This window comes from Meles meles, chromosome 2 (assembly GCF_922984935.1).
Source record: "Meles meles chromosome 2, mMelMel3.1 paternal haplotype, whole genome shotgun sequence".
Lineage (NCBI taxonomy): Eukaryota > Metazoa > Chordata > Mammalia > Carnivora > Mustelidae > Meles > Meles meles.
Genome location: NC_060067.1, coordinates 202,837,838 through 202,858,792, shown reverse-complemented (window position 1 = coordinate 202,858,792; position 20,955 = coordinate 202,837,838). Strand labels below are relative to the sequence as shown.

At 40.2% G+C, this 20,955-nt stretch overlaps 1 protein-coding gene across 1 annotated transcript in view; it reads right to left on the bottom strand.

The window, feature by feature from the left end:
• Positions 1-20,500, bottom strand: part of ASB5 (ankyrin repeat and SOCS box containing 5) — a 50,037-nt gene extending 29,537 nt beyond the window's left edge. The window contains exon 1 of the mRNA XM_045997179.1: positions 20,203-20,500. Within this exon, the coding sequence (XP_045853135.1) occupies positions 20,203-20,398 (196 nt within the window). The 5' untranslated portion in view covers positions 20,399-20,500. The remainder of the gene's footprint in view (positions 1-20,202) is intronic.
• Positions 20,501-20,955: the final 455 nt, after the last annotated feature.

Here is a 20,955-nt window from a genome sequence, read left to right as displayed (position 1 = left end):
AGGCGTCCCATATGCTCTCTTTTGAATTCCAGCCATTGTTTATTTGCACCCATATTGACATAGGTATACCAATCTCATAAGTCTCTCAACATATCACCTTTTAGCTTTGTTTAAAATTTGTTTATAATAAGTCACTTTATTAATTTCTCCTTGCAGCTCTATTACTTTATTACTTCAATGTGTGAAAGTTGACGTGTTGTTCTTTTTATAATTTGATCTCTAAACCCCTGAGTTCCTTAAAGACATCTTCCTAATTTCCTAAGAAGGAGTTTTCTTCCAATTACATTTTGATAAAAGATTTCTACGTTAATTTTATGGAGGGTTGTAGATATGTTCCATATCAGAGGCAGCAAATGATGGTTTGTGGGCCAAATCTGCCCTACGATCGATTTGGGTAAATACAGTTTTATTGAGATAGAGCCAAACTCGTTCATTTACAGATCATCTGCTTTTATTTTAAACCTGCAGTGCTGAGACCATATGATGCACAAAGACTAGAATATTTGCTCTCATCCTTTATAGAAAAAGTCTGCCAACCTATGACCTATATAATACTAATCATTTGAACTTTTACAGAGACATGCTTTATGGCCCTGTGTATACTCAATTTTTGAACTCAGCTGAACTCACATTTTCAAAATGTACATGAAACAATGTGGACGGAGAGTTCTATATCCAGATTAGATCTACATTTTCAATTTCTTTTTTTTTTAAAGATTTTATTTATTTATTTGACAGAGAGAGAGATCACAAGTAGGCAGAGAGGCAGGCAGAGAGAGAGGGGGAAGCAGGCTCCCTGCTGAGCAGAGAGCCCAATGCGGGACTCAATCCCAGGACCCTGAGATCATGACCTGAGCCAAAGCAGAGGCTTAACAACTAAGCCACCCAGGTGCCCTTTCTCCTTTTAAGTCAGTATTTCAAGTTTATATCTTAAAGCAATTTTATTGGGTGAATACATAGAATTGTTATAGCTTCTAAGTAAGTTCATCTTTTATCATCATATAGTAGCATCTAGTCATGTTTTTTGCCTCCAAGTCCTACCTCCTATTAATATGGTGAGACACTTTCAGGGAGTATTTCTGTTGGTCCTGTCTTTCTTGATATTTTGATTTTCAGCTTTTCTGAATCCTTATGTTTTAGATGGGACATTTAAAAAATACATATATTGCTGGGTATTACCCCCAAAATCTGAAAATTATTATCTTTAACCTAGAGAACTCAAGTTATTTACTTAAAATTATTATTTAGGTTTGCCTGGGTGATTCAGGGCAGATTGGGTCATGATCCCGGGGTCCTGGGATTGAGTCCCGCATTGGACTCCCTACTCAGTGGGAATCTGCTTTTCCCTCTGCCTGTGCTCCCCTTGCTTGTACGTGCCCTCTCTCTCTCTGACAAATAAAATCTTAAAAGTGAAATTATTATTTAAATTATTGGTATATCAAGCTATTTGTATGATATTTAGATTAATTTTTCCCATATTAGTTTTGTACTTTGTATTTTCCCCACTGTTTCTGTGTTCTCTTTCTTTGTGTTATTTTGATTTGCTTAATTTTATAATTCCGTTTTCCCCTATTCACCTCTGAAAGTTATATACTGTATTTTTTTTAACCCTGTGCCTAATATTTTGCTCAGACTCAGACACTAAAGAGAGCTAGGGCGCCTGGGGGGTTCAGTCGGTTAAGGGTCTGCCTGCCTTTGGCTCAGGTCATGATCCCAGAGTCCTGAGATAGAGCATCACAGGCTCTCTGCTCAGCAGGGGGTCTGCTTCTCCCTCTGCCTCTCCCCCAACTTGTGCAGGAGCTTGCATGCACGCATGCTCTCTCTCTCTCTCAAAAATAGATAAAGAATAAAATCTTAAAACAGGAAAGAGAGCTAGAATAAAGTTATGCCCATAATTGTGTCTGCAGAAGTGACATCTTTCAAGTGTAAGTCTGGCGTGGCCCACGTCCCCTACACTGAAGCACAAATTCATTGTTATATGGGGCATCACTTGTAAACCACACGGACACCCTTAGCTACTTAACATCTGTAGCACAAAATGCCAAAGTTAATACCAAAGTTAAATACTTATTGCCTGCCAGTTATGACTAAATTATTATATATGATTTGAATCTGGAAGCTCTGTTCATAAATAAGATGTCACATCCAGTGCAGAGAAAAAATAGTTCTCTAAAACCGGCCAGCGCAGCTATATCTCCATCGTATCTTGCTACCATGTGAAAATAACCAAACTGAATAGACACTTGAGTTTAAAGCACCCATGCCTCACATCAGCCACCAGCTCCTTATAATTTGTGCTCTGAGCCTGGCTTTTCAAGAGTTTGCAGATTACCTGAATCATTCCTCAGTTCATTACCAGGAAGCAACGAGGCATATTACAGAAACTGTGCAAACCTAATAAAACACAGAAAAATCCCAAAGTTTACCTTGGCACAAAATTAATAATGGTTATTTAAACCTTTACAGACACTTTGATGAAGACAATTGGTGGACCAGGATATAACAGGAGAAAGAAGAACAATATTGTTTGATCAGATTTTTTGGAGGCAAGGTTTTTGAAAGCTGAAAAAAAAAAAATTCATGGTGAAAAGAACTTTCCAGAGCATCTCTCAGGAATGTGCATTCTATGTGTCGAAGAGGTAAGGCATGGACTATTTGAGAGACTGGGTAGTTTAAATCAGTATCATGGCACCAGACACAACCACAGAATGCCGGTGCAGCCTCCCCATGCCACTGTGTATCACTGATGAAGCGAGTGTTGGCACTGTGGACTGTCTTCCAGATAATTAAGCTAAAGTATGAACTACATCACTGATGATATGAGGAATGCTAAAAAGAAAAAAAAAATGCATCTGCAGAAGTAAGTGTTCCTTCAGTAAATAGAATGCCCAGATGTCTGCCCATTTGAAGGTGCTGGAGTTGTTGTGGTTTTTTTTTTTTTTGGTTTTTTTTTTTAAAGATTTTATTTATTTGAGAGTGAGAGAGAGCATGAGAAGGGAAAAGGTCAGAGGGAGAAGCATACTCCCCATGGAGCTGGGAACCTGATGCAGGTCTCAATCCTAGTACTCTGGGATCATGACCTGAGCCAAAGGCAGTCGCTTAACCAGCTGAACCACCCAGGCACCCAGATACTGGAGTTATTAAAAACAAAACAAAACTTAGCTACCATAACAGGAATAACAGGGAACTTAAAAATGGTAAAAGTTATCGACAAAACCAAAGAAACAAAAACCTTCAGAAAACATTATACTTAATAGCAGAATGTTGAAAGCTTTCTCTCTGCATTGAAAACTAAAAAAAGGAAACTAATTATCACCACTCCATGGAACATTGCACTGAAGGTTTTAATCCATTGAATAACTGAGGAAGAAGAAAAAATAATGGTATGAAACGTGGAAAGGAAGAAACAAACTGGCGCTATTCATAGATAATATGATTTTCTATCTTAAAAAACCCCATAGAACCTACAAATTCTTATTAGAATTAATGAGAGTTGTTTGCTGGGTATTAAATATATGAAAATTAACTGTATTTCTCTATGCCTACAACATAGAGATAGAAAATGAAATGATTTAACCAGATAGTTTTTACAGTAGCCTAAAACAATTTAACACCTAGGAATGAATTCAACAAAAATATATAAGACCTCCTCAAAAGATAATAATAAAATCTTACTGAGAGATATTAAAGAAAACCTTTATAAATGGGAAAATATATCATGTTTATTCATTGGAAGGCAAGCACTGCAAAGATGTGAATTTTCCCTTTAACAAATGATAGGTTAAATGAGCTACAACAGAAAACCCAACAGGTATTTTGTGAACCATAGAAGTGGCTTCTAAAATTTGAAATTTCAAATTACTAAGTGCAGCCAAAGCCACTGAGAAAATACAACAAAGTGAGAAGGGTTGCTCTACCGAGTATCAGGATATTTGAAAGCTGCTGAAACCAACATAGGTCTGGAGAAATGCACCCAGTAAGAAAGCCCATAAACAGACCTTGGTAAGAACAGACTTAGGCAGAGAGCTTACCACAGTGACTATGATTTATAGGATATATGACTGACTTTCCATTAAATGGGGTGAATATAATTGGCTACCCACTTAGGAAAAAATGGGCTTACACCATTCAAAAACTCAATTGCAAGTGGATAGTTTGAAAGGAAAACTTTAAGAAGAGAATGCAGAAAAACACTTTGATTATGTTGAAGTACAGCAGGAATTTTCAGGATAACTGACACAAAAAGTATTAACCAAAATAGAAAAGATTTATACATTTGACTGTTTTTTTAATAAAGATTGATTTATTTATTTGTGGGAGAGAGCGAGTGAGCATGTGGGGGGGGGGGGAGTAGGGAAGAGGCAGAGGAAGAAGGAGAGAAGGGCTCAAGTAGACTCCACCCTGAGCACGGAGCCAGATGCAAGTCTCAATTCCATGACCCCAGCTGAGAGTAAGAGTCCAATGTTTAACCAGTTGTGCCACCCATGCACCCCTAAATTTGACTACTTTTAAATAAAGAGCATCTGTTCACCAAAAACAAACAAACAAAAACCAAAAACAAAACCCATGAAAAGTGAAAAGCCAAGCCACAAAGGATATTTGAAAGTAGTATTCTTTTTTCAGTTTCCATTTAATTGTAGACCATGTAGGTAACTTCTAAAATCAATGAAAAATAGGGCAGAAGACCCAATAGAAGGGAAGGCAAAATATTTGGAAGGCTCCTCACAAAATTGGAAGGTATAGATGGCCAATAAACATGAAAATGGCATTATTAGGGAAATGAAAATGAAACCACAAGATATCTCCACATGCCCACCAGATTAGCAAAAATTAAGAATACTGACAACATCCCATATTAGCAATAATGGGAAGCACCATGAATTCTCATACACTGTGGATCTCACTATAGATAAAATCATATTGGAAAATAGAGTTAACACCAACTAAAAAACCAAAGATACACATGCTGTGTGACCTGGCAATTCCTCTCCTGGAGCTGGACAAACTTACTTGTACTAGATGCTTCTATCAATGTGATTCATAATTACCCCAAATTTGGAATTAACAGCACTGAACATGAATGAACTCCAGGTATACATGGATAAATCTTTCTATCACATTTTTCACTGAGCAAAGGAAATAAGGAAAGAATATTGAGAGAATGGGTCAATTGACATAAAGTTTAAAAGCGGGCTAAACCAAAGGGTCAACTACTTAAGGTATAGTCGGGAAGGAAACCTATACAGGCAAGAAAAAGATTGCTGTAAAAGGAGTCACCCTCTCTCTGGAGACAGGGAGAGGATGTTATGGATGGAAAGGGGTGCACAGTGGAGAGGAAGAGAGAATACTCGACAGAGCGCTCCTCCGGGAGGAAAGTTACCAATGACCTTGGGTGACCCCTGGTGTGAATACATGGAAATGTGTCTGTAGAACTGCAGGGGCTGTTCTGAAATCATTGTCATTACCTGTTATTTGGTGACTCGAGCCAGTTCTGAGCAGTACAGTTGAGTTACAGTCTCCACGTTCCGCCATAGGGCAGGTGAGGTCATGGGTGGGATAAATTCACAAAAGGAACTCAGGTTCTGTGCGAAAAGCTTCTCTGGTCAAAAATGATCCACCAATAGTCAAAATAACATGGTAGAATCATGGTGCTTCAGAGCGAAGAGTGGACTTAGATGCCATCTGCTTCAGTGATTTATGAATGGTTTCAGAGAGCCCTGGGAGTTCAGCCGAGCTGCCTCGGAGCGTGCCAGCTAGCGTGGGGCTCTGCCTTCAAACAGTGTGGTTGCACTCTTATCAGCCTCACAAATTGAGCTTCCAGATCATTAAAAAAAAAAAAAGTCAACAGCTTAAAAAAATGTTCAGAACCCACTGATCTTGTCTAACGTCTTCATTTTGCAGATAAAGAAACTGAAGTCACTAGAGGGTGGGTGGCATCCCCAAAGTCACCCAGAGTGTTACCAGCAAAGCAAGACTGGAACCAAGATTGTCTGCTCCTGACCTGTTCGGTTTCTAGTGTACCCTATTGCTACTTAATACCACGGGCAGACAAATCTAAACCAGCGAACATAAAATAAGGAAGGCAAGGGACACCTGGGTGGCTCAGTTGCCGGGGCGTCCAACTCTTCATTTTGGCTCTGGTCACGATCTTGGGGTCATGAGATCGAGCCCCTCATGGGGCTCCACACTCAATGTGGAGGCTGCTTGAGATTCTTTCTCTCTCTGCTCCTCCCCTCTCTCCCCCCTCCCCATTCTAAGTAAATAAAATCTTAAAAAAAAAAAAAGGAAGGCAAAAAACAGATCTAACAACTTATAGCACCTACATCATAAGCTTTTTTGTTAGGATGAAATGAATTTATGATCATACATGTTTAGAATGGTCCCTGGCGCATAGCTAAGAACTAGGTAGGTGTTCGCGATCTTATTCTCATAAAATGACACTTTCCACCTCCTGCCTTCTCTTCACCCACTTGTTTATAGTGTTCTATCTCTACCAGCTGCCTCCTTGAAATTTAAACAAGGTCCACAAATCCTTACAAGGGATGAAATCAGTAACCTGTTTTCTGGTCTGAGCACAACAGCTGCCTGGAAGAAGATCTGATACACGCTTCTATGAACAAGGGTTTAGTGTAAGAACAATTTTACACGTACCTCCTCTCCTCCCCATAGTTCTAGCCACAAATAGTTGTGTCCCTAGGAACCATATGCTTACGGAAGGTTGAGGCCCTGGCAGCAACTAAGGTGTTTTCTGTTCCTGAACAGAAGGGTGTACTGACGTTTGTTTCTGCCACGTTGAAGGTACTCAGAGAATCAGGTCTTAGAGCAGAAAGGAGAGGAAGTCCGGAGACCTGGGTGCGCTGGGTTCTGCTGCAGCTTGGCAAGCCACGGCGGTGTCACATGCATACACCGTGGTGGACCCACTCTGGGGTCCTGGGGGCAGTCTGTCCTTGCGCAGCTGTCCCCAAACAGGAGTCCTGCCCCCTGCTGCGAGGGACTACTACTCTCTCCTGCCTTTGTGTTACCTTAACTACAGAGGATTCCGGACATGGACACAAACCAATCCCCCCACTGTAATCCTTCCGCCACCTGTGTATGAAGAAGCCAGTTGTGTGCATAGGCAAAAGCAAGATTTTTTTTTTTTTAAAGATTTACATTTTATTTGGAAAAGAGAACAGGTATAGAAGGAGAGTAAAAGGGAGAAGCAGACCCCCCTCTGAACAGAGAGCCCAGTGGAGGGCTTGATCCCAAGACCTTGAGATCATGACCTGAGCGGAAGGCAGATGCTCAACCGGCTGAGCCACCCAGGTGCCCTGGCGAAATCACAATTTAAAATATACTAAAAAAAAAAAAAAAAATATATATATATATATATATATATTTGTTTATTTTATCATTCTTGCCACTTTGCTATCTAAAACAGATGCTAAAGATTTTGGGGCACAGTGAAGAGCTGAAGTCCAGAGGTATTGTTTACAGCAGGTAGTGATTCTAAGTTTTCTATCAGCCAAACCCCTTCTTGTAACAGCTTCTAGCACTTGACAATTTTCTGACTTGCTTTAGAGGAAAAAGAGAGCAGTCTCCTCTCAGAGTTCTCATATATGGCATTTGGGGTGTTTCTGTATGCTGTATACACTTTAAAGGGCCATGATGAGCATTCAGCTTAAAGTGATCAAAGAACAAACATTAAGTGATACTTGAAGTTTGGCTCAGAAAGTCTAATATTTTAAGAATAAAAATGTATTCACCTAAAATGAGAAATCAAAAAGCAGACAAGTAGCATCCCTCACCAAAAGGCAAGCAGCCTTTGAGTTTATAAGAGCTGAATATGATATTTGAAAACATTAACAGCCATTAACAGATTCCAGTCAAAAAGAGGTAATGGGTTTGTTTTATTTGAGGAGGAGGGCTCATGCCAATCCATAAAGTTAAAAGGAATCAGGAAAAAGGGACAAAAAGTCTGATTAAAAAGGTGGAGCGGAGGGCATTAATATAGATTTAACTTCTGGGCAGTATTGATTTTGTCTTCATTTTTCTTTGAGAATTAACTCCCTGAGCCTCTCCATGAACGTTCACTCTGTGTATGTGTGGGTCCACACTGCTGGGCGAGGCATGAGAAGGATAGGAGAAGTGCTGTGTTGAAAGCAGTGATAAAATCCGTGGGCTTAAGTTTGAATCCCTTTCTTTTCTCTTCTTTTTCCCCTCCTTCCTTTGTTTCTAACTTCCTTGATTATTTGGTAGGTCTCTGCCTTGTGCTAGGTGAACTCTGAGGATGAGGCAAAGCCCTGCGTTCACGCATGCGCAGGGCACCCGGGCGGGCAGGAGGCGGCGTGGTGGAGGGAGGAGTCGTGGTGGGGGCGGGGAGCAGCCCAGAAAAATGCAAAGGGATTCTGTGACTGGGATTATTGCAAAAACCGCGAAAGATGGGACTGCAACCTGAAAAAGAGCTGACCCTGGAAGAAGGCAACTGCTAGCTTCATAATTTAAACTAAAAAAATAAATCCCACAAATGGTCAGGATGAGTGATGTCAGAAGCAACGCCAGAATACCTGGACTCCTGTTTCGACTTTCCTCTGTGGAGATCGGTAACCTCGAGCAAGTTCCTCTACATTTGAAATTGTTTCCTTCTTCGTAAAAGAAGCATTAATACCTTCGACTTTGTACGGAACAATTATGAGGATGAAAAGGGATAGGATGTATGGAAAGACTTTGTGAATTACAGGAGAAATGCGACATATTGCCCTCAGAAAGTGTGAGGTGGGTCTTGTAGCGTCAAAGCTGGGGATAGAAGAGGTCAAGAGACATGATAAGCACCCCTATTAGGTCTAATTATAGGGAATTTGGAAAACAAATTCATTTTTTTCCTTTTCTCATCTTCTCCTCTTGCAGTATTAACCACATAATATTTACTAGGAAATCATCTCAATTCCAGAAAATGTAGGATATGAAAATTTTATATTTAGAAAATAGTTTATTTCCCAAGGGACTCTTTTTTTTTTTTTTTAAACATATAATGTATTATTTGCTTCAGGGGTACAGTCTGTGAATCATCAGTCTTAGACAATTCACAGCGCTCACCACAACACATACCTGCCCCAATGTCCATCCCCCAACCACCCCATCTCCCCCCCGCCCCCCAGCAACCCCGAAGGGACTCTTTTACATGACATATTTACATGGGATGACAAAAATCCAGTAATTTCCTAAAACTGTCCTGCACACAACTTTTAAGCACAGCTGTGCTTGTACTCCGGTATAGTACATTTGATGGGTGTTTTACCAAGTTTTAAACATAGCTTTAAAAGCACCGAGGATGAAACCATTGGGAGCAATAACGTTTCTGCTGGAATATTAAAATTCTGATATTACAACATGGAACTGATTCCTATCATCTCCTAAAACAAATGGCCAGTATTGCATCAGCTTCATGGTTCCTCAGCGGCCCACTGCAGACCAGGCTAGCTTGAGCTACCTCAAGTGGGAGTCGCTGTGTTACTCCCCAGTTAGTGAAATCGTGGTTAGATTTTCCATTGTGAGAAAGTGCTTTGTCCATTATCATATTCCTACCTCGGGACCTCGCAGCTAACAGCCTGAGTATTCCCATGGCTTGGATGGTCACTTTGTTCCCCAGTTGTAATATACATAACATGGAAGCTCTTGGGGGGATATTTTGCCAACTCGTACACAGGGCACCAGACCATTTAAAATGGTCTGAGGTTATTCAATGATCCTATGAAATAATCCTGCGTTTTTATTTCCAGATCAAATCTGCTTTTTTTTTTAAGACTTATTTTTCTCCTTTCTCGTAAGAAAAAAATTTTTTTGGTAAGATATGTCCAGAGAAAATTTATGTTTTGCTTGCTTCCTGGAGAGACCAGCTGGTGCAGAGAAACAGAGAAAATAAAGGAAAAAAATCCAACCCCCTGCCTCGTGCTGACTCAGCCCTTCGCTGCTCCTGTTGTTAGGACTGGGCTGAAGAGGAAAGAAAATAAAAGGGCAAGAAGGCTTGGCAGAGGAAGTTAATATCCGGTGCTTTTGGTGTTTTGGAGATGAAGTGGCGGCAGCTCTTTGTAAGGCACTCCCTGCGGAAGAGTGAAGAGAAATTTGCTCCTGTATTAGTAACGTGCCATTACGCTGTCATGGTAATGCCTTTCCAGAAAAAACTGGGTGTTCCTACAGTATAACCTGACCAGGTATTTGGCCCTGGAAAACATTTCCTTCCAAAGGATTTCTGCCCAGAAGTGTTCTTTGACAGAATAAGATGGTAGAAGAAATATCTGCAAGTGATTTTAAAACTATCAGCTCTGAACTCGCCTTTTCACCACAGCATTCTGTCTAGGTCCTTGCCACACACCAGCCCAGTCCTCTGCCTTGCTCTGCTCCAGTTCTCTGTGATGGCTCGGAAAGACTCAACCTTTCAGAACTTCGGTTGGTTACTCTTAAATAAACACATAAAGAAAGCCAAACACATAAGTTCTGAAACCTCCCCGAATCTCTAATGTGATGCGGAGAAGAAAACTTAGTTGCTTAGTAGAAATGTCCTAGCATCATCCTGTGCTTACAGCAGCTCTAGCAAACACAGTGTATTATAATTCCACCATCCTTTTTTATCCATGTTTCTCTGAGTACTCAATCGTAGGCAGTTTAGTACTGTTTTTGAAGAATTTTAAAGCATAATATAAGGAGCTCACTTTTATGGAGTAACTGTATTCCAAGGCACTGTGACAAATGGCTTAAGTAATTAAAGTCTATCTCCTAGAAACTTTACAATAGCCCTCTGAAATAAATAACATAATCTCCATTTTCATAATGAAGAAACTGAGGACTGCAGACGTCAGATAATTTTCCTGGGATCTCACAGCTGGAAGGTACTAGAAACATGACAGAATAATTTATGCATGCCTAAATCACTAGTATCTGCAACGTGATTTGAAACTCTATTTCCCCCTAGATTAAGGTATTTTATTCATTCCATAAGTATTTGCTGAGTTCCTCCAATTTCCAAGGCATTTTTCTTCCATGCCATTGGCAGCTATTTCAAGGTCCCAGTGACTTTTTGCTTAGTAAATTATAATTTCCTTCTCCAGAATGATTCTGGAGAAGGAAATTATAATTTACTAAGCAAAAAGTAGTTTTCCCCTGCAAACTGGTTACAATTCAGTCTCCAAGTATTTGGCAAGAATCCTTTTTGCCTCTTGAGCCTTAGGTTAGTTACAAACTTCTTTTTCCCCCGTTCTAGTTAAATCCTTTGTCTTTCAAACATCTTATTTTTTTAATAATCAAAATATTTGTTATAATGCTATAGAACCGGGTTTGTGGTCATTTGTGTGTGCTACTTAAAATTAACCTTTAGGGGCACCTGGGTGGCTCGGTGGGTTAAAGCCTCTGCCTTCCGCTCAGGTCATGATCCCCAGGATCCTGGGATTGAGCCCCGCATCAGGCTTTCTGCTCAGCGGGGAGCCTGCTTCCTCCTCTCTCTGCCTGCCTCTCTGCCTACTTGTTATCTCTGTCTGTCGAATAAATAAGTAAAATCTTAAAAAAAAATTAACCTTTAAATGGTTATAAAAATATTATTGAATCTAGCTTTCATAAATAAAATTCTTTTTAAAACTATTACGACCTCCAGAGGGCCCTAAAGATTGAGTTTATTCCACATTTTGGAAGGTCATGCCAATTAGGTGCTCAAGTATTGTTCCAGGACTTAATATCCACTGTGTAGGAGGTAGTCCCTCCTACCCAAATCACTCTTGTTCTGTTGCTTTCTTGGACTAGCGGTGAGTAGCCATAAAACTTGGTGGCTAAACTAGATTTTACTAGATGAGAAGCTTCGTCATAACTACAGGGAATGGAGAGAGCAATGTTCACATTTTTGTTTCGCTTCCTTTCTTTTACTTTTGGAGAGTCACTGTGAAGAAATAGCCATTCCTTCCCAGACTCAATAGATCTGTGATTCTGTGCATTTCAGCTCTGATGAAACTAACACTTTCTCCTTTCCCTATTTACCCATTCTGGATGGTGGCTCAAGAGGGAAAGAAGACACAATGCTTCCAAATTCAGAAATTGATTTGGTGTTTCCGTTCACACTAAATCTTACCTACTCCTTGTGCTTGATGGACGATAGGAATCATCGTTTCTCTAGTGAATGAGGTTGTTTGGAAAACAGAGGAGCTCATAAATCTCCTCAGTGGTTAACAAAAGATGTGTTTGGTACTTGGGAGGGCTTCTGTCCCCTAGAGTCACGGCCTACCCAACTCCATCAGCTCCCGAGGAACTCTGCAGCATTATGAGGGCGAAGAGCCAATTTCAACGGACAGGCCTTAAAGTTCATTGTATCACGGTCTGTTTCCATTTAAATCAAACACTTGATGACTGAGAGGAGCCAGTGTTTCTATTTAAGAACGTGAATGGCCTTTCGGTTTTATGTTCCAGTTTGCTTGTCCCCTGTCCATAGTTTACAGCACTAAGCCTTCTGGAAAGAGTGTATGTATTTCTGAATGTTTCTGTTTTGCTCAGTAGGTGACGGTGGCATGGAAATTTTAGTTGCCCTCATGGAGACAGGATGGCCTCGTGCCATTTTACATAGTCACGCACATTCCTGACGGGCCCAAAATGTTTACTGTTGTTCCCATCCCTAGGAGAGAACGTTGAAAGGCTGTTCCTGGTGTGATTCATTTTAAAAGGTCGTTGGTTCTGTGAAGATGCACGTAACTTGCGTCATATTTTCAACACACTGAGAGCATTTGTGTTTAAACACCATTTCATCCTTTTCTTTAAAGAAAAATTCCTCGGAAAGTCCAACTTCTGGAACTTCACCACAGTAGAGCTATCCTGTTTAGAAAAGGGAAAGGGGCCCACGGGAAGCTTGTCCCTGCATGCCGCCCTAGCCTCTCAATCCCACAGGCTTTTCTAGAAAACTCCTAAATCTACTTAGAAGGCAGATTTTTAAAAAAACCTGTACCACAGTAACCAATGGAGAATTATAAGACTAAGAAATGAAATTATAAGGAAAAACTCATTCTAATATATGGTCTCCCCCCATTTAATTTCGGAGTGGACTTGTTTAATCACAGGCCACTTGGAAATGCTAACAATTTAACAATTTATGTGGCTCTCCTTCCCTGATCTGATATCCTTTGGAAATTTGGCGTCTAAAGAGCCAGTGGTCTCCTTTGTAGTACCGCTGAGAGAAGCCTGGAAAGAATGAGTGATTTGTTCTTCGTGCAGCTGGTAGGGAAGAAATGCCAAAAGGTCTACAGAGTCCTTAAGCAAACTCTTCTTTCTTTTTTTTTTTCTTTTCTTTCTTTCTTTCTTTCTTTTTTTTTTTTTTTGTAAGGATTTGAGGGTGGTTTCAAAGCAAGAGGTGTTCCAAATACTCCACCGCTTTCCATGACATGGTTCGTCTGTTACTGGGGACACACTTGACTCTCTTCTGCTCTGGTTGGGAAAGGAGCCAAGCGGGCTGAGATCACTGCAGCAGTCCACACAATGCCATCGAGGCACTCTGAGGACTTGAGCTGTTGAGCCCACATCGAGGGGCTGTTTCGTCTTCTCTGAGATGCAGCTCGTGAAATAACACATACTTCACGTGTCCTGACCTATTACCTCATCACACCAGAGAGTCTGCAAAACACCCCCACGGTAGTTATTTCCAGCATTGCGTAATGGTTCCTTTTGTGTAGCCTGAATCTAGTGAACGCAGCAGAAAGCTCTGAACAGAACTATTTCCTTTTGGATGTGTGATTGAGAAGATGTATATTTATTTTTCACGTTGGCACCAAGGATCCAACTATCCTTATCTAATTTATACATCAGTCTTTGCTCCCCGACGATCCAGGCTTGTTCAGTTCGACATTCTAAACTTCCTCTTTGCCCTTAATTCAGTTTGCTTTCATCTCTGCTTGTACATAACGAGATACCTTCTGCCTCGGAAATTTTATCTCAAACCCCACCTTCTTTTTTTTTTTTAAAGATTCATTTATTTGACAGATAGAGACCACAAGCAGGCAGAGAGGCAGGCAGAGAGAGAGAGAGAGAGAGAGAGAGAGGAGGAAGCAGGCTCCCCGCCAAGCAGAGAGCCCGATGCGGGGCTCGATCCCAGGACCCTGGGATCATGACCTGAGCTGAAGGCAGAGGCTTTAACCCGCTGAGCCACCCAGGCGCCCCTCAAACCCCACCTTCTTGATGAAGCTCTGGATACTCTCAACGGCCTTCCTTAGAAAACAGTCATTACAGAACTTAACTGTTTTCATTTAGCACTGTATGAATTTCTGCTTGCTTGCTGTTTGACTGTTTCACATGTGCAAAGTTCCACCCCACTTAACCACACTTGCTTTGGCTCAAAAGGGGAGTCATGTAATACCTGTGATAGTATACAGATCTCTCCATATGTAAACCCACACATACACACACATATGCATTCATCTGTCTACATGTAGCACAAAACATTGAACCAGGAATGGAGTAGGTGTCCAAGTACTGAGCTGAATTAAATTCAGAATTGTATCAGTTACACCAATTAATGAGAAAACTCTTATTTCAATAAATTACCATTGTCTAAAAGATACAGGAAATTGAAAAGCAGAAGGTCCAGACTTAGTTTTCACTCTTTAACTATTCCTATTATCTAAAAACTATAGAATTGATTTTAACAGTGCCTCCTAGAAATACATGCAAAATCTGTTTTTGAAATTTTTCCCCAAAAGACCTGTTATCCTTCAAATACCTTAGTGGATAAATAATTAATATGCTTTATTTTTTCCTAAAAATACATTCTTTTAAAAATAAAACTCTGAGCTTTTACATAAAAACTTAGAAGAAATGTGAGTCAGAAATAATAATAATAATAATAATAATAATAATAGAGGTGAAAAAGAGAATGAGACTGTGAAAGTGGAGAATTGGGAAGGTTTTGAGCGTTATGAACAAGGATATATGTACGATTACAGGAGAGAATATGCATATTGCCAGTAAAACTTCTTTTTCACGACATGTCCTAGGCAGATCTATTCTTATTCCTAAACTCTCACCTCTGTGCTCACAGCATCTACCCTAGCCTTGTAAAATGGCACTTTCCACGTTTTTAAACTACTCAGTTATCTGTCTCCCACTAGATGATACACACCTTTAGGAAAGGGATTATGGTTTGTTTGTGTATTTTTTCTTTAACGCCCAGCACAGAGCCTGTGACATACAATACACACAAGTCAACAGTTTAAGTAATAAGAGAGCAAATAATGGAATGACGTAAGGAAAGGAGAGAGAGACAAAAGGCATGAGAAGACTATTCCCAGGAAAACTGACCCTCGCAACCTGTTATCAGTATGCCAAGTTCTTTAATTCTAAAAATTCATTCATTTCTCCAAATATAGAGGAAGAGGAAAGATATTAATATGTTAGAAATATGACAGTCTTCTGTGAACTTGGAACTTTGTTCCCACATTCCATCTTTAATTCACAGGATTATAATGGTCTCTTCCAAAAAAAGTGCTCTGACATTTCCAGAAAAATAGAACTTGGGCAAAATGAAAATAGCTTAAATTTTTTTTGGGGGGTAGCACTTTCGATTATAATGTCCTGTCTTTTGTCATAGAAGAACAGTCCTATTGGCTCAACTTATTCTTAGAGAGAGCTCCACCTAAGTATAGAAAATGTGTCCAAAGCTCTCACATCGTCAAGGTATTTTTATACCTTTATATAATGAACACCATGAAAGAAGTCATCCTACAGATTTGCCTCTTGCAGTTTTTCACTGCTGAGATTCTGAGACACGTTCCTAACATAACTAACCCTAACACAGTCAACACCAGGCATCAAAAACTATGTGGCTCCTCGGGTACAGGCAAACATGATTACTGCTGCTGCTGTGGTTGACGTCTGATGCAAAGCTAAATTCCTAAAGCTGTTTTCAAACCTGAGATGGGCTTAAACCATGAATGACATTATATAAAATTCTAGCTGCTTTTCCTACCCAGCTTACCCAATTCTCCAAAATGGCCAGCACTTTGGCCATTGGACTTGTGGTAGCAAGTTTACACCATAGCCTATTTTCAAATGTCAACAAGAGACACATCGAAAAACTAAACAAAACAAAAACATGCTTAATGGTAACCCCCAAACCAAATTTATGAAATCACAAAAACAGAGTCTCTCAGATGATTACACATGCATTCTGTAATTCTATATAAAGTCCCAACTGTGAAAGGAGTGCCTGAAGAGTTCTGGATGTCACAAGGATTGTTTTTCAAGCCACCTCACAGAGAGACATTACTTTGATGAATTTTCCACAGTGTCAAATCTGGTCTGTGGCCTTGGCGACTCAGAAACCCGATCTGTCAGCAAAGCTGGGGCAAATTCACACGTCAGAGGTGGACTTACAACTCAGAGAACACAGAACACTACCGAAGAGTGATAACAAGATGTAAATACGTTAATTTACAAGAAGCGTAAATGTCACACGGACTCCCCCACTCCTGGGGCGAGCCAGCTCATTCCCTTTCTGGGGATAGGGCCACAGGAAGTGCCAAATCCTAACCAGAAGGTTAGTTGGTAATAAAAAAGTGGAACAAAAGGAAGACAGAAATAAATCAAATGTAAGACTAGAATGCAGATTCTAGTTTTATCACCTCCTGAGTTACCCCGATGTTTCATACTGGGGGAAGGTGAGTCCACAGACTCATGGAGCAGCCAAGGGGCCAGGCCCCAGGGTGGCCTGGGTGGACGCTGAGGGCTCACCTGCCCGCACGGCTGATCAGTCCCTCTGCTGACAGACCTATTTTTCCTCTCGTGTGTCCACATCTAACTCTGGGAGACAAGAAGCTCCCCTAAAGTAACATCTGCTCTCCGCCAATGCCATTTAAAGGTATCATCAGATTCATTCCTTTCTTCTTTTCATTTTGTTTTTTTAAGATTTTATTTATTTGAAGGAGAGAGCATGAACAGGGGCGTAGAGGCAGAGGAGAAGCAGGCTCCCCTCTGAGCAGAGACCCAGACGTGGGCCTCAATCCCAGGACCCCAGGATCACGACATGACCCAAAGGCAGGTGCTTAACCGACTGAGCCACCCAGGTGCCCAGGACAACATTATCACTCTTAACAGAAGAGAGTTGGTGCCTCTTGAAGTGTCCCTGGGGCATTAGTAGTTCCTGGCTTCGTTTCGGCTCTTGGAATGATTTCATAAAATCTATGTAACCCCCCACCCCACATCTGCACCGTCTGTCTGTACTGTTTGATACCACAGCTGAAGACACTTTTCAGCTCCTGTCAGCCTCCCTGTTAGTCTCAAAGTATAGTGCTAGCTTTAAAAATAGACGAGTCCTCTGATATTTTAAAGATTGTAACCAGGACGTTTAACAGCAAGAACGATACAGGAAGCAGGTACAGGGAAAAGTCATGATAAATTGTGTGATGGCAGAGTTGATAAAAGTCTTCCGTTTCAAACACGAAGAGGCAGATTTGTAAGTTTTACTGGCCTCGCGAGGAGATCAAGCAGGAAGTAATCTTAAACTACTGTAGTTGCCTTTTAACTTCCAGCAGCCTAGGGTAACCACACCTTGGTCTCAAGCCTGACTAGAAAGTACTTGAAGAAAAAACCAAAAAACCCTCCCCTGTGTTGCTCCAGTAGGATGAGCTGATTTGCAATAGCATATAGTAAGAGTTTCTTTTACTTCATACCAAAGTACTGTGTCATGGGGAGGACATCCAGCATGTTGTCAACAGGGTCCTCTGTGGTTATGAGAGACATGAAAATACACACATCATCTCCTGTATCATGGAATTTGGCAACTCCTCGTCAGAAATGTTGGGGAACAATCTGGCTAAGTCTTGAAAGTAGGAATGAGAAACCTAATTCAAAGTGGAATGAAGGTGATAATCTTTCCTAGGAAGGAGGAAATTGCTAGGTTAAACAAAGATAATTAAGCCTGATTGGTTAATTATACAAATACAAACAAAATAAAAATAGTTTAATTGTAGTAAATAAAAGGAAGAGCTATGTCAAAATGAAAAAATTAATAATTTCCCAGGCAAAGAAGAATTAACTCTTAGAGGTAGGAGATCAAGAATGAGTTTGTAAAAAAACACAAAACAAAACAAAAACTGGTTTGTTAGGTACCTGATTGTCCTCCTAATATTACAATAAAATTGGAGACCAATTGTGCTTGCATTGAATAAAAATTATAGTCTAATCTATAGATTAATACAAGATATGAGAAAGAAAAATTTTATTAAATTGATATAATACTAACACAACACAAAAAAAATTTTAAGAACCTGTGTTCCCAATTTATATTTCTAGGAAAAGTGTTTTTCCATTAGTAAGTGTTGATTTCTTTCTTTCCTTTTTGGGACATTCTAGAGTTCTAATATATCTTAACAAACATAGACTCATAAAACTAAATGGGAACATGGGAGCCATTTCATATATTCCTGTGGCTTCCAGGGAAAGTGCACTGAGATCAGATTCAACAGAGGACAATTGTCTTCTGTTACTCATGAATATGTACAAAAAGGAGCTTCTGTAGCTTTCTCAAACACACTTGCCTTAGGGTGCCTGGGTGGCTCAGTTGGTTAAGTGTCTGCCTTCAGCTCAGGTCATTATCATGGGGTCCTAGGATTGAGTCCCACGTCAGGCTCCCTGCTCTGCAGAGAATCTGTTTCTCCCTCCGGCCCTCTCACTGGTTCTCTCAATCTCTCTCTCTCTCAAATAAATAAAATCTTAAAAAGTAAGTAAATAAAATGCTTGCCACTCCACAAAACATGTAGATTTTTAGCAAATATTTCATGTTTTTATGTACGGCAATTCTCAAAATAGGTAGACAAATTTGACTATGAAATAATGAGTAAATCTCATCACCTTATGATTAATTTCAAATTATATCTAGAAATACTGGGGGGTTTTTGTTTGTTTTACAATCTAGTTTCCTGTGTTTGCTGCTTCTGAAACAAAATATTCTATTTACAACTATAGTGTGAGCCACATTTGAATAGTGACAGCCATTCTAAAGAAGGGTGCGAAGTAAAGGATTACATATTGCCTGTTTCCTGTAGACCCTTTTTTCTTGAGAGTTTCATACTGGCATTTAGATTTTCCTCGCTTTGAATGAGTACATAAATTCCTCACTTTGTATAAGAACTCTCTTCCTCCAGGGGCAAAAAATGGACTTACTATCCACCTCACATACCAAAAAAGAACTTCATTCAGCTTTCCATGCACCTTAACCTAGATTCTAAAATGAATTATTCCACAAACCAAAAAGGCAGAAGAATTGATTCTAAGAAGGCAAGCTTTCCAGTCTAAATGCTCTTTTAAAAAAAAATTATGTTCTCTAATTCCGAGATAGTATATTTTGGTTCTGAAATTTGAAGTTACTTTAGAGGCATTTGGGCTCATACTCGTTTGCCGATGTCAAACCAGCAATTAACCCAAAGGCTGTAAGAAATTAAAGTGTCACCTTAAAGGCCACTGTAACAATTGTTTTTATTGTACAGAATACCAGTCCAATGGAATGCAAGTGATTTTATGACCTTTAAAGTCTGTGGTTAACATGACTGTTTCTCATTTGGTCTCATACTTCAGTTTCTTCTAAGAAACATGGATTGATATGCCTGGCTGCCCACATCAAGTGTGTTCATTGATGTTTCTGTTGTATTATAGTCGACTTTTTACAAGTTGAGCAAAGCAGTGACAATTCCATCCAGGAGAACTCATGCCATAAATCTCAGTATTCGACACACCGTGTTTTATTTTTTAATCCTGGCCAAATAAAGAGTGCGAAGAACAAATACAACCTTCAGATATTCTCATTAATAACAATTGTTTTACATATGGTGAAAGAGCCAGTTGGAGAATCATAAAAGTCTGGGTCCATGTTAAAGGACAGCTGAAGTGCAGTCAGTAATGGAAGCCTCTAAAATTATAGCTTGGCCAATGCAATGTTTAAAGTTTTAAAATACTTTTCTCTGTGGGAGGTTTGTTTCCACTACTCTATTTTGCAATGATACCTTGATTTCATTAACCCAGACCTTTACACAGCAAAATGACTTTCTTTTTTATGAAGCCGTGAAATTAACCAATGTTTTTCTAAGGGGACGTTCGGGGCATATTCACTTGGAAGCAGCCCATAGAGAAAACATGCGATGTTTCCGTGGGCTGTGTCTGGAGCAGTAGTCAGATGCCACGTGAAGCAAGAGAGCATTACCGTAAACATACCTTGTCCTTGGGTTACTCCATAAAATTCAGCTGCTATCCTGGCTGCTTCCTTGCGGTTGCCTTTCACGATGTAGAAGTGACTGAGGATGGCAAGGCTGATTTTCACAAAAAGCTTGAAACAGAAGAGTGAAAGGATCGTGAAGTAGACATTGGATAACTGTTGAGCAAACGGCCGGCTTTCTTCTAACACCGACATTGCTGCACCAGAGCGTGCGGGGCTCTCCGCTCTGAGCCAAGTCTCAAATGTGCCTGGCTCTCCTTTGGGAGGCTCCTGAACAGCTGGTCCTGAGGGAGGAAAATGTCAGCTGGTCATGATGCCCCGAGCTCAGAATATTTATACCGTCCATAAAAGTTCTCCGCAGACTGCCATTGGTCTGATAATGTTCCCTGGAAGCAGTTGCAACACGTGCTTGGCTGCCAAGGCTCCTGACTTTCCATTCTCAATAGAAAATGACACCCCCACCCCCGCCCCGCCTCTCTGCTCCAAATTTCAAGACCCAGACATTGAGAATCATATACAGATGATTTCCTTTCTCGGCTTCTAATTATCACAAATACTTTGAAGACTGTCTATGGGGTTCCAGTTGTTAATGTCAACGATTTTCATAACATTGGGTGAAATTCAGTCCATCGCTTCAAGCCTTTAAAGTGGCCTATTTGTAGACCATGAGCTAAATCATCAAATAGTCCATGACTGGATAATCTTAATGACTAACTCATCAATTAGCCAATTATGTTGCTTTTACTGTTGTC